The 14621-nt window shown below is 41.0% G+C and overlaps 2 protein-coding genes across 10 annotated transcripts in view; one reads left to right on the forward strand and one right to left on the reverse strand.

The window, feature by feature from the left end:
- LOC309525214 (uncharacterized protein) overlaps positions 1-14621 on the forward strand; it is a 168122-nt gene that overhangs the window by 112530 nt on the left and 40971 nt on the right. The window contains exon 5 of one of the 2 annotated variants that reach the window (XM_082210731.1): positions 7508-7658. The exons of the other annotated variant lie outside the window; for it this stretch is intronic. Coding sequence (XP_082066857.1) covers positions 7508-7575 — 68 coding nt within the window. The 3' untranslated portion in view covers positions 7576-7658. Of the gene's footprint in view, positions 1-7507; positions 7659-14621 lie in introns of those variants that run through there. 2 annotated transcript variants of the gene reach the window in all.
- ITPR1 (inositol 1,4,5-trisphosphate receptor type 1) overlaps positions 1-14621 on the reverse strand; it is a 217209-nt gene that overhangs the window by 55794 nt on the left and 146794 nt on the right. For all 8 annotated transcript variants that reach the window (XM_082209117.1, XM_082209119.1, XM_082209121.1 and 5 more), the window contains 2 exons: positions 10935-11067; positions 7778-7968 (listed from right to left, as the gene is read on the reverse strand). In XM_082209117.1, coding sequence (XP_082065243.1) covers positions 7778-7968; positions 10935-11067 — 324 coding nt within the window. The remainder of the gene's footprint in view (positions 1-7777; positions 7969-10934; positions 11068-14621) is intronic.

Genomic DNA, 14621 nt, shown 5'->3' on the forward strand with positions numbered 1-14621 from the left:
GCATTTCACACACAAAACTGTATATCTTATAGGGCACTTGTGCTTACAGCTCACATTGGATGAAAATTGTCCTAAAGTAGCAAATTCCACCTGGGTTAATTCCTTCACGCTGTATGCTAAGAGGCAATGTTGTGCTATTTTCTAGGCGTCAACAAGAACCAAAAGTTTGAAGCACCTTTGTCCTGTGAAGTGACTAAGAAACATGAGAACAGTCCATTACCTTTTAAACTGTATTGTTTTTGATTGTTACTATGCTATGTATTTTTGTGTTTTTGTAAACTGCCCTGTGATTCTGAAATGAAGGATGGTATGTAACAACAACAACAACAACAACAACAACAACAACAACAACAACTTGAAGGTAACCTTTTCTGGTTATGGGATATTGAGGGGAGCACTAAGGTTGTGTCTCTTGCCGGACTTAGGGTTTTCAATGTTTTCTTTAGCTATCCCCCAATAAAGAGTTATGAGCTAATGTAATCATATCTTCCTTCTATATATAGAAGGGAGATCAACTGTCCTGTCTTGTCCATACATGAAAGGTCTAAGTACAGGCACCTCGATTCCTTTATTTTTCTAAAGAAGTATTGAACCATGGCATCAAACAAGTGGTTGTTTTTGCTTACTTGCTTGCTTGCTTTTTAAAGGTCGCTAAACATCCCACTGTTATCTAGCCGGTTATTCATTAGCGTTGTCTCAGAAAAACTGTCGACAAGCAAAACGCTGGGAAACCCCTTGTAAGAAACCCCTGTGAGTTTCCCCAAGGCCTCAGCAGCAGCAGCCACTGACCAGCCTTTTCCAATTCCAACTTGTTGAAAGTGCTTTCTAGACTTTTTGCTGAGGTCACGTATTCAGCCCACCTGCTGTTCTTTGTCACCTCACACTCACTTATGCCTACATTGCTACTGCCTCTCCTCCTTTTCCTCTTATTAACAAGGTCCTGACATGTCTCAACAGTGGGAAATCACAACTTCCCCATGTTTCCCTAAAGGCACTGTTTGGAGCCTCACATTTACTTCCTTTTATCTTGTTTCTGGTGCTGCACGAACCCTTCTACTTCTGATTGGTAAGTTCACCCTGGAATTTACTTGCCTTTTCCCTTCCTTCTTTCTTTTTAGAAAAAAATAAGAAAGCATTTAAAAGAAAACTGTACAGTCCCATATGCCAATGGTGACGGGGGATAACACTTCAGAGAACGAGTCAATGCCAGACATATGGCAAAGCCGGCTGCCATTGAAACTGCTTTTTGGAGGAACCACTGATAATCAGATGGTATTTTGTTTCACAACCAAATCATTTGCCATGAAACAAGAACTATCACATGACGTGCAGAGGTCATGAGGCATGCTTCACAAACGATGGGCATCAGTAACTACACATGCAGCCCAAGCACACTTTCATTTCTAAACAGAATGTCTTTCTTCTGGTAGGACATTTGAGATAATGATTGTGATTGATTGCCACAGAATTTCAGAAAAGTCATAGTAATTCACATATTTGAATTCTTGCCTTTCACAGCTTCTCTCCCACCCTCCCCACTCCTGATGCCCTCCATATGTTTTGGACTACAATTCCCATAATCCCCATCCAGCACATTAGGACTGATGGAAATTGTAGTCCAAAGCGTTTGGAGGGCACCATTTTGAGAAAGGCTGCTTTACACTCCATTTAACCAAGCAAACCTTCCTATAGACTTGTGTCTTTCCTGTTGTTGTTGTTGTTGTTTAGTTGTTTAGTCGTGACCGACTCTTCGTGACCCCATGGACCAGACGCCAGGCACTTCTGTCTTCCACTGCCTCCCGCAGTTTGGTCAAACTCATGCTGGTAGCTTCGAGAACACTATCCAACCATCTCGTCCTCTGTCGTCCCCTTCTCCTTGTGCCCTCCATCTTTCCCAACACCAGGGTCTTTTCCAGGGAGTCTTCTCTTCTCATGAGGTGGCCAAAGTATTGAAGCCTCAGCTTCACAATCTGTCCTTCTAGTGAGCACTCAGGGCTAATTTCCTTAAGAATGGATAGGTTTGATCTTCTTGCAGTCCATGGGACTCTCAAGAGTCTCCTCCAGCACCATAATTCAAAAGCATCAATTCTTCAGCGATCAGCCTTCTTTATGGTCCAGCTTTCACTTCTGTACATCACTACTGGGAAAACCATAGCTTTTACTATATGGACCTTTGTTGGCAAGGTGATGTCTCTACTTTTTAAGATGCTGTCTAGGCTTGTCATTGCTTTTCTCCCAAGAAGCAGGTGTCTTTTAATTTCGTGGCTGCTGTCACCATCTGCAGTGATCATGGAGCCCAAGAAAGTAAAATCTCTCACTGCTTCCATTTCTTCCCCTTCTATTTGCCAGGAGGTGATGGGACCAGTGGCCATGATCTTTGTTTTTTTGATGTTGAGCTTCAGACCATATTTTGCACTCTCCTCTTTCACCCTCAATAAAAGGTTCTTTAATTCCTCCTCACTTTCTGCCATCAAGGTTGTGGCATCTGCATATCTGAGGTTGTTGATATTTCTTCCGGCAATCTTAATTCCGGCTGGGATTCATCCAGCCCAGCCTTTCGCATGATGAATTCTGCATATAAGTTAAATAAGCAGGGAGACAATATACAGCCTTGTCGTACTCCTTTCCCAATTTTGAACCAATCAGTTGTTCCATATCCAGTTCTAACTGTAGCTTCTTGTCCCACATAGAGATTTCTCAGGAGACAGATGAGGTGATCAGGCACTCCCATTTCTTTAAGAACTTGCCATAGTTTGCTGTGGTCGACACAGTCAAAGGCTTTTGCGTAGTCAATGAAGCAGAAGTAGATGTCTTTCTGGAACTCTCTAGCTTTCTCCATGGGTCTTTCCTAGTGTGCTATATATTTCATTTTCCATGCTTTTCCAGACTCAACTATCCTAGCTGCACTTTTCGGTCTAACTCAGAATATCAATAATAATAATAATAATAATAATAGGGGGGAGAGGATATAACTGCTTGTTCCTTGATCCTTTTCTCTTTATTTGCTCACTTTATCACCCCTATTCTGCTTTGCATAACTGCCACAAGTGCACTTCTCATTATTAAATAGCATCCTGTTGCAGCTTATGACTTGAACAGATTTCATTTCCTCAGTATCTGCTAATGCAAGCCATCTCCCGCTTCACCTTTATATCTTCCTATTCCTCCTCATATTTCATCAACTCCCCCATCTGGCCATTCACCACTGTCCTGTTATTTACAATGCAAAGAAGCACAGTGTAATGGAACTCATTCACATTAATTAGTCCTCTTATCTAGGTCCATCAAACTGCTGCTGTTGCTAAATAATAAACATTGGTGTCCAGTTATAAGTCAAGGGTTGCATCTTAGCTGGCTGAAGCCACAAATCTGTCCTTTCAAGATTCAGGGAAGTATTGAATAGCAGATCATATGCCTTGCTGATTGATGTCTTCATTCCAAAGCACACTAGAGAACCGTAGTTTAAAAGGTGGACACTCAGCATGGACCTCTCTCTGCCGCTGCAGGTTTGCTGAACGGGTAAAGCATATTCAACTGTTCAGGGGCCAAACTTTTTTATATTTAAAAAAAACTCCAACATTTCAGATGCAATGGACTAGTTAAAGGTAGCTTAAGGATTACTCTTGCATATACCGGTATGTGGCGTATCAGGTTTTGCTCAGATCTTGAAGCATGTGCATTTGCCATACACATGGGGAACATTACCATCCCAGTTAGCTGTTAACTAGGTCTGCCCTGCAGTTACAGCTATTTATATTGTAACACACACACACACACACACACACACACACACACACGAAAATTTGGATCAGGTGGTGTGGTTTTTGCTTAGACTTGATAATTAGAGGTTTGCTACTGCATAGGCTTTGCTTGTTGCAAGCTCATGTTGTAAGAGCAGTAGGATTTATCTACATTCCTTCATAAAGAGAACAGTAATGTGATTACAGAAACATTCATTAGGAATATTTCATGCATAGGGTTTCTCACGCTTGGTCATATGCATTCCCCCCCCCCAAAAAAAAAGAAAAATCAAAAATTTCTTTCATGGTATTTTGCCCTTGAATAACTTACATGGAACATGTTATACTTAAGGAATACTTTTCACATATAAGCATCCATAGGCTTTGCGCCCACAGGCACAAAACCATACACAGGGAGGTAGAGGACAACAGGGACTTTGGAAGCAATCCTGCTTCTCTCCTGTACAGTCAGTATATATGCTTTTAGATCAAGACAAATCAATGAAATGGGACTTTAGGTTCCCATTAAATTTTGAAGAAAATGCACAGAGACAAAATGTAAGAGGATCTGAAAAAGGATTAGCTTGGATAAAGGGTTTCTGTAAGGGGATGGGCATAACCTAAGACCCTTTGGACCCTTTGGACATACATAAAACGTATTTATCAAGATATGGGAGTCAGCCCTTTATGCTTTCCCTAAGATAAGTAAACCTTCATTGTTAACTGTCAAATATTAAATTCTATTTTCAAAGCCAACAAGGCACATCAAAGATGCACTTTTCTTGGCCTGAAACCAATATATAATATATACTTAATAATTCCCTTGCTCTTCTTCAAGTATCCCCCAAAAAGCAAGAAATGTTCTGGTGGCAGTCATCCTTCTCAGCCTAAAAAGGAAGCTCATTGGGGATTTCTGCTTTGTGCCTTAAGAGTTAATATAAGCTTACAATCTGGTTTTAAAATAACCAGAGAGTGTCATGGGGACATCACGTAGTCAGAGTATGAAGTTCTAATATGAATCAAACGCACAGTTCGGTTGTATTCCTGATGCTTCCCAAAAGGCCAATCATCAGAACTGGATGCATGACATTTTAACAAGAAACCTGATTAAGCAGACACTTTCAAAGGGACAAAATTGTTTAAGGATAGGCTTGGGTTGCTACTTGTCTTCCTTTGCAAGCAATAAAAGGGATGTCGGATGGGGCCATCTGTGACATTTGATTCCTGAAAAAGGTATTTCATTTGATGGTTCCTCAATAGGCACACCTAAAATCCTGATTGTCTCCAATTTAAAGGAGGCAGTTAACCAAACAGGAGAGATGGGGGGAAGGACAGGACAAAAGGACTCTGAGACCTTAAAGCAACTGATTGGAGGCTGAATGTGCACACTTTACAGTTCTGCTTCTGTTATGAGGATTAAACATTTAATAGAATGAAGCAGATGATTCTGGTTATGTGCAAGGTGTGGGGCTACCATTTCAATACTGCTTCAAAAAACAAAAAAATGGAGCCTCTGTGTTCATAACATTTAAACACAGCTTCACACAAACACATACCCACACAAGTACATGAGCCTTTAAACCACGCAGCACTATCAATACAAGGCAGCACACATCCTACTTCCTTCCTGAATGAGGGAGTTTTATGTAGGTGTGAGAAACAAGGATGTTTTACAGGCTCCTGGAAGTGAGGAACCCTCAAAAAAACGGGGGGGGGGAGAGAAAGTGAAAGAGAGGGGAATTATAGAAAAACCATAGCAACTAGTCAGTCCATCTTCCCACACCACCCACCAGCCACCAGCTTCATTTGCTGACGCACTTTAAAAAAAAAACCCAGCAGAAAAACTCAAGCTGTCTCTACCAGCCTGGGAAGGTGAGCAAGCCTTGAGAGCTCATTAAATTCCCTCCTCAGCTTCTCTTGTATGCCTGCAGCTAGTGAGCAAGTAGGATATAAATAGAAGTTATATAACATCTTTGTTGATTCCTGTGCTTACCAAAAAAAAAAAAAAAAAGTAGCATGACCTTGTTTTCAATAGCCTGCCTCTGCCTGCTTGTCAGGGACTTTAATCTTGTTAGGGATCATCTGAAAAGTCTGAATAAATGTTATATAGACTTTGCAGATAAAACAGGAATATCTGGGCCTTCATGTGTGACTGTAAACACACTACCTTCTGTATATGCCTTAGTTACAGATGAGAACCACCTAGTGCTCAAGCGAACTGAGATAAGACAATATTATCACTACAGCAGCACGTTACCCAACTTTCAGAATATGATTTCTAAGACACAGTACTGCATATAGAGGCATCACTAGAATGGAGATACCATTTCAGAGGAAGAGTGTGTGACTTCTCTAGGGAAAAAGAAGTTAGCTGACGGACTTTCAAGTGAAGGCACACACTCAGATAAAAAAGACCTAATAAAATAGACCAATGTGCATTAAAAAGAAAAAGAGCACACATACATTGTGCACAATGATATGAGCTCCATACATCCAAATGTTAGCATTGGTAGATAAGAGACAGTTGGCGTTTGTAGCAGCCCGCACTGCCAGCACCCCAAAAACCTCTTTGGGGATCAAAGTGCAAACATGGAATGGATTGTCACACAAGGGCATTGTCAAACAATAAAGAGTTTTTGCTTTCGTGAAATCTGGGGCAGCCACATAAGAAGAGCCTATTATGCTATTTCCAACAGATTTTTATTTAAAAACAAAACAAAACACCAAAACCTGTAATTAAGATGGCAGCTGGCTATAACAACATTTGTGAATAATATGCTAGTATTTTAATGCTCTCCAAAGTAAGGATGAGTTCAAACTTGTGCATGCTGTGAAGTACAACACTGTGCAAAATGAAAAAAAAACTGCTGGAGATATCATGATCACATCAGCTCAAAATACTGCAGATTCAGCTACAAGTCTTCAAATTATATTAAGGGGGAAATCCTATAGCAAGAGCTGCTGGGATCAGCGGCTTCAAGATGCAGCAGATCTCTGGGCTCAGCCAACATTAAGTCTCTAACTCCAGCTCAGCCAAAGATACACTGCTGGAACTTGCTCATCATAGCTCAGAGTTCAGCTAAGGTTGGTGTGATTCCCCCCAAAAGGGGTGTTCCAGGGGTGTGGTCAGGTTGTGACTAAAAGAGGAGGACCTAAGCTGGATCCTAAACCTAGTCATTTTGATCACATGACCTGGCAACCCAGCACAGAACACTCTTTTCACCAGTGTTAAATTCAGCAGTAGCTTGTCTACATTTTTACTACTAAAGAGAATATTTGTGAGACTTTCTGCCCAAGGTGCCGAAATAACTCGGTCAACTTTTTGTATCATGAACCTTGACTGGGATGCAAGGTTGCAGGGGGGGGGGAGAGATGCAGAAAGGTGCTTTTCTAACTCAGGGACCAAAATGTCTTGCATAAACCCTTGTACACAGAGAGAAATATACAAACATGACAGTAGATGTTGCAATATTTGCATGCTGAGACTGCTTAAGATATTCAGATGGCTCTGAGTTTGGGGAATAGATGAGAAAAACCCAGCCACTAAGGAAACTGCAGTCTTATGCAAATCAATATTGCTGAACATAGCCTAACTAGCAGAGTACAATCTATTTGATAAAGTTTCAAAATTCAGTAATTTTTTTTAAAAAATCCTGCTGCATGCAGTTTTTTTTAAAAAAGGAACAGTTTATCAAAATTATGTTTGTCTAGAAATCTTTAGTAAGCTTTACACAATCAGTACTAACTCCCTCATGCTGCTTTTTCAGGATTCCCCAGACCTGCATGGGAAGCTGCGGCTGAGAAAACCCTGTTAGATTTTTCCTTTGAGTACTAAATCTGGCACACCAGTATGGCTGCCTCCCCAAATCCTCCAGCAGTGAACCTAGAGCAAAGAGTGGAAAGTGAAGTTATTGTACTTCAATATCAGCAGAGTGACTTGAGCATGATGGATCCCACCTCTTTACAATGCACTGGGCTCACCGACTTTCATGTTAAACCCACAAAGCTTATCAACAGTCCACAAGCACTTTTCATACCTGTATAATAGTGTTTCCGCCTTCCAAAAGGGCAATAGCCAGAAGGATGCTTTCATGAAAAACTCTGTCACTGGTGGCATTCATGATGAGATCTATGACCAGATTGGATGCACCTTCCTTATCCAGGTGACACTGGACTTCTGACAAACTCATTTCACCTCGGTTTGCTGGGCTGGAACCAGACCCGCCTCCTACAGAAAGGTAAGTCACACAGGTTGAGCAAAATGAAGCCTCTTATGAACCCAGCTTAATTATTTCTATCTGAAAACATTGGTCACTCACCTATAAAAACGAATGAATCGAAGTGTAACTGTGAACATATTCCATTTATTCACAGCTTTATTAACCATTAAAGTGTGAACAACATGCTTGCCTCTTAATAATACAAGCAGATGATGCTGTCATTAAGACTGATTGATTTATGTAAAGAGCATTCATACTCTCCCGCTCCTCAACAAACCCACGGCAGCTAACAGACGTTAAACCAGTCAGTTAACAGTACAGCAACAAACAATAAATACAATTAAACAGCCATGACAAACAAAACTAACAGAGAATAGGAAGAAAAATACAATCACCATAAAAAAAAATTCCCAAAAAACAGAGCAACTGTTTGTGGCCCAAAAACCTATCTAAAAAGGGGGGGGGGAGCCATATAAAGGTCATTAAAGGAGACAAACAGTACATTTTACTTCTCTAATTACTTTCAGTTGTGAAGAAGTCACATGAAGTCTTATATAAAATAAAATCACATAGGGGCTACTTCTAACATGTAATCTTGGTCTGGAGTAGGAACATAGGAAGCTGCTTTATACTGAATCAGACCATCATTGGTCCATGTAGCTCAGTACCTGTGGGTCCCCAGATGTTGTTGGACTACAACTCCCATCATCCCTGACCACTGGCTAGGAATGATGGGAGCTGTAGTCCAACAACATCTGGGGACCCACAGGTTGAGAAACACTAGTCTACACGGTTTGGCAGCAGCTCTCCTGGGTTTCAGGCAGGAATCCTCCAGTCCTATCTGGAGTTGCTGAGGAGTGAATCTGGGGCCCTCTGCCTACAAAGCGCATGCTCTACCTCTAAGCTACAGCCTTTCAATACCAGGAGATTCCAAGCAAACATTGGGGAAAACTTTCTGACAGTGGATCCGTATAGATTTTTTGTATTTTAATGGGATTTTTTTGTTCACTGCCCTATGAACCTTTGGATTGAAGGGCAGGATATAAATTTAACTGATCATCATTATCATCCATGTGTCAGAAATCTCTTTAAATAGCAAGGGCTTGGACCCAACGGCAAGTCATGTAAGGTTTGTGGAAAAGGCACCATCTTGTTAACAGTAGGCCATCAAGCCACCTCTGTTTTGAAAGCAGTACTAAGTCCTTCAAAATGCAAATAAAGGTTTTTTTAAAACAAACAAACAAACAAAAACCGTGAGTAATATGACGAAAGACCACATGTTCAGAATGGACTTCTACAGATTTTCAGAACTGGCAAGAAATTGGTCCTGTATATATATATATATATATATATATGCAGGTTTTGGTGTCTTCGGGTGTCTTCCCGTGTAAGAGTCGGGGTGTCTGTGCGACGTTTCGACGAGGTCTCACTCGTCATCTTCAGGCTGGTGCTTTCGGCTTCTTGTTACTGGAACAGAGCAGAGTCTGGTGTTTGAGTTCCTATAAATACTGTTGAGGGGTGTGGTGTATAGCCTCCAACGTTCTGGGCAGAGAGGAAGTTCCTAGATTAGTGTGCCTTTTCTTCTTTTGTTCCTTAATTACTTGAGGGATATCTTGGGTGATTTCATGAGTGATATTCTGAATACCACTGGGTGGGTCATTAAGTGTAGATTAGTTGCTAAAGCTTTCGTGTCTTGACCTCTTGAGCTTGTGAAGAGTTTTTCTGAGAAGATGGCTGTGCTGCATTTAGTTGTGCTTTGGCTTGGCTTCGTGTATAGGGGCGAGCTGTGGTTTTGTGCCTTGTGCCAGCCAGATCTGTGTAGGGATTGCAGGGGGGTGCAGCATCCGGAGGTGCCACTATAGTTTGGCTACTGGATGGAGTCTGTAATATGTCTGTGGAGAGGGTCTGGGTTTGGGTCTGGTATGGTTGATTGGTGACGGCGTTCTGTGTGCCTCTGGTTCTGGTGTCGGTTTTTGTGGGGAGGGCTAATTTCCAGATGTCTGGCAGGCGGGACGTGTCGTCACGCTTGTTCATGTTGTGAGGGTGTTTCTCTATCTCGATGGCTTCCATGATTATTCTCTTGTGGTGATGTTCCATATTAAAGAGCAATTTGGAATCTGCAAAATTAATTTCGTGTCCTGTTTCTTTCATGTGTTGGAAAAGAGAGGAAGTTTTTTCTTCTTTTTTGACGGCATTCTTGTGTTCTGCGATACGTGCATTTATTCGTCTGTTTGTTTGTCCAATGTACGTGGCTGGGCAGACTTTGCAGGGTATTTCATAGACCCCTTGGTTTTCCAGCTGGATTTTGTCTTTTGGGTTTCTGAGGATATTGGCTATTTTTTGGTTGGTGCAGAAGGCTGTTTTGATATTGTGTTTATGGAGGATATTCATATATATATATATATATATATGCAGGTTTTGGTGTCTTCGGGTGTCTTCCCGTGTAAGAGTCGGGGTGTCTGGGCGACGTTTCGACGAGGTCTCACTCGTCATCTTCAGGCTGGTGCTTTCGGCTTCTTGTTACTGGTTACTGTTCCAGTAACAAGAAGCCGAAAGCACCAGCCTGAAGATGACGAGTGAGACCTCGTCGAAACGTCGCCCAGACACCCCGACTCTTACACGGGAAGACACCCGAAGACACCAAAACCTGCATTCCTGTACCCGTGAAAATCTACGAAAGCAAATATATATATATATATATATATATATATATATTCAAATATATATATATATATATATATATATATATTTGAAAAGTCTAGAAATGGAAGGATGGAGAAGGCAATTAGTGGATTAATTTTCAACTTTTTAAGGAACTGCAGTAATTCTCTTCTGTAAATGACAATGTGAAAAAAATACCTGCTGACAACCTGCCAAAGCTATTAAATAACTGATTTGTTATTCAGAGACAGAACGTTCAACATGGCAGGCTAGAGTCACACAAAATTCATAATTAGCACAGTGAACATCCTACCTCCTCCCCCAGCTTTGCCAGGGCCTCCAGGAGACAATGGGCCATTGCCAAAGCTGGTCAGGCTCTCTCTTCTTCCTGTGCTTCTGACGTTGCCATAGTAACGGTTGACCAAAACCTGTCTGAGTGCCTCACCCTTAATTCAAACAAGATATTAAATTAAAGAACAACAACATGTAGACAAATTATGAGTGTAGCAGGGTTGCAGGACTCAACAGGACTAGCAAAAGTTATTTTTAGTACAATTATACAGCAAGATGACAACAGCAATGGCGCTGAGAAAGAGAGAGAATGTTATTAAGGGATTAAAATATTATAATAATTAAAAAACACTGTTGCCAGATATATAAAATATATCACTTAAAAAATCTGTCTCCATAAGTTGAGATAAATATTATGAAATAGTAATAGAAAGATGCTATTTCCAGAATTTACCCTGTCCTTTTCTAAATAATACCAGTTATTATTTATTCATTAAGTGTTTTGAAAGCATATTTTGAAAGGAAACATTCTTCTTTAATTTCAGACTTGATACAAATTTATTCACTACCATGTAACAAGTGTCACTACCTACAAAGTATTTTGAATATGCCCACTACACTTAGAATAAAGCTATTGTGGTTCAGGTTATCCCATTCATAGATTTTAAGGCCTATTACCTCTTTAAATCAGACAGCTAGTCCTCCTACTATAAACACACTCTATGAGCACTGACCTCTTAGTCACCAAGATGTAAGACCCCACATGGTGGGTAGGATATCTAGGTTATTTGAACAGATACATCACACAACATGAGATAGAACCTATAGCCCCCTTCATCTACTCCCACACGCCTCACAACACTGGAAACAGTCACTAATTTATCTGCCAGCAAATTATGGGAATAAGTGGCTGTGAATCTTCACTGTAGACTGGATGACTTTAGATAGCAAAATTCTCACCAACTGTCCATGAAAACAAAAGGTTATAAAAGATGCCTAACTCCTCAAAGAATGAATCCAATGCCTGATCTAGGTATGGTCTTTGTATCTCAGCCTTTTTTGGTCATGATGGTTTAGAGAGGAGTGCAGATGTACATATACAGCAGGGACATCCAACTCCCAATGGCCTTTTTTAGGGAAGGAGGTAGGAATTGGCAACCTTTTTTTAAGGGGTCGGGGCAGCAACAAAAATAGATAGACAAGAAGTCATCCCGCCAGCGGAAACTTCTGCCGCTCTTGAAATCGTGCACGGATAAAGGAAAGAGGGAAGACGCAAGGCTAAATGCGAAAATGACCCCAGGATCAACTAATAACAACCAGGGGTTGACCTGTCGATCGTGGTCGACCTGTTGGACATCCCAGATATACAGGATCTGTGCTTTCCTAATATAGATTACAGCAATGGGCCTCTACTTGGGGCCTGACCTTGGAAAAGGTTTGGAGGCTACAGCTGTGGCAGAATCCAGTGGCTCAGTTTCTGACCACAGTGACTAAAGGACAACACATCATTCCAGTTCAGAGAGCAATGAACTAATCTGTACCCAATTCAAGGTACAGATACTTGTGTGATGATTTGGCGGGCCCACCATATGCTCCAACCAGTAGGCGCCAGTCAGGAGGAGAGGCCTTTCTCTCACTACAGCTGCCGGTATGAACACAAGAGAGGACTTTCCCCATGAGAGTGCCCCCTTCTCTGAAACTCCCTCCTGGGGAAATCTGGCACTCCCTTCCCTGGCTTCTTTTTTTTGGGGGGGGGTAGGGATATTCTGCTCTTTAACTTGTTTGTCCCCATCTCCTTGCCTAAATGAACCATTCGTGCTGCCACACACACATAATTGGCACTTTTAGCTCCTCTCCAGTGAGTTGTTGTAGGGCTGGGTGAAGATTTGAGAAGCCAAAAGTCACAATAGATCAATAATAGGCATTGTACATTAGTTGCCCTTTGATGAACCACCTTAAGAGCTCTCCAGATGTTTGCAAAACATTATTTGCGGCCCATTTCAAGATAATTCATGTAATGAAGTGTGTTTTTTTAAATAAAAATATCCCTCATAGCACTCCCTCATAGCAAGAGATATCCTGCACTTGGGACTTGTCCAATGAAGTATATTTAAATGGTATCATTGGCTTTGGGACTTCCTAGTACTTTTCCCATCCACAAACCTGGATGGATTAAGCCCAGAGAGACCCACATCTGCTTCTGAAAGTGACAATGCTCATCATAACGGAGTGACCGTAAGCTTTTAAGTAGGCACTAGATGGCTCCCAGACTGGCAGCTCTCCATGTTAGTTATCATTGTTCTTCACTCAACTGAATCCACCTGTGAAAAACTAATGAAGCAAAAGGATATATTTAATAAGTGGAATTGAAAAGGAAATGACCCGTTTAGTTTGAACGCTTCCTTACTCTTTACTTCCAGGAGAATTGCACCGTAAGTTGCAGATTCTCACTCCTCTCCCTAGATAGCCTTAAGCAACTAGTTATGGAAATGTCCTTATCTGTTACACTAGCATTCGTTTGACAGCTGCAACTAGGTGGTTCATTCTTCTAACATACCTCCATGTTAAAGGTAAACGGGTTATAAACTGCCTAGAAAAATCCTGACATTGGGCAGTTCGTCCGAATCTAAAAACAACCGGGTTTCTACTGGAGACAGAAAAACAATAATTTTCTACAAACAGAATGAACTTTATGGCTTAAATATTTTCATATTTTTCCATCTAGTAGAAAATAGATGCACTGGCCTTTTGGCCACCTTTAGAACAAACACAGAAGTCCAACTTATACACTTACTTACCTGACTAGGATCATTGTTCTGTGGTGGAGGAAACTGGCTTATTCAGATTCAGATCATTGGTCCACCCGGCTCATTACTGTCTGCCAGGGACAGAACCTGGAGCCTTTTGCATGCAAAGCATGTGCTCTGTCACTGAGGTACAAAAGTGCCTCATAGACATGGTAAGGAGAAGAACACAATCCATTCCTTCCACCATGAAACAATGATCTGTGACACAGCGAGTGAGCCAGTCCAGAGACTCAAATGTATTTTAAGCATCTCATTTTTAATGAGACCAAACTCCACCTTTCTCTCTAGAGTTATTTCAGCCACAAAAAAAACACATTGTGGAACATGTTCCACCAAAATATTCTGTTAAGTATCCACTATCTGCATTTTCCAGAAACAACTAAATATATTTTTGTTCTGTCACGCTTTCCTAGCTACAGAAACATCTATTTTGTATGGTTTCTGTCTTGTTTTAAATATTTTTAGTGCAAATTGCCTTTAGATGGTTGTTTAGGAGATTATTAATAAATCAATGATATTTAGCGGTGGTGGTGGTGGTAGTGGAAGAAGAAGAAGAAGAAGAAGAAGAAGAAGAAGAAGAAGAAGTAGTTCAGCATCACAATGAAGCATTAATGACAATACAGACCTCACAAAAACCCAATTCAAACAATCATGGGGTGAGTTAATTAGAAAGAGACAACAAAATCTGCATAGCTGTCTATGTTGACATCAATCCTGCACAGTTTGCGAGGCTGGAAGCAAAGCACATACAACAGACCCAGGCAAGTTTAATAGGCATCCAATTATATTGTATTTCCTCCCCCTAGGAGAAAATTGATTTATGTTAATGAAGTGCTAGAGCTGAGTTTTATATTCTAATTTCTACAATATTTACTACCAGTTGCCGTTAACAACTGGCCCAC

The sequence above is a fragment of the Podarcis vaucheri genome (genome assembly GCF_965113315.1).
Source record: "Podarcis vaucheri genome assembly, chromosome: 2".
NCBI classification, from domain to species: Eukaryota; Metazoa; Chordata; class Lepidosauria; order Squamata; family Lacertidae; genus Podarcis; species Podarcis vaucheri.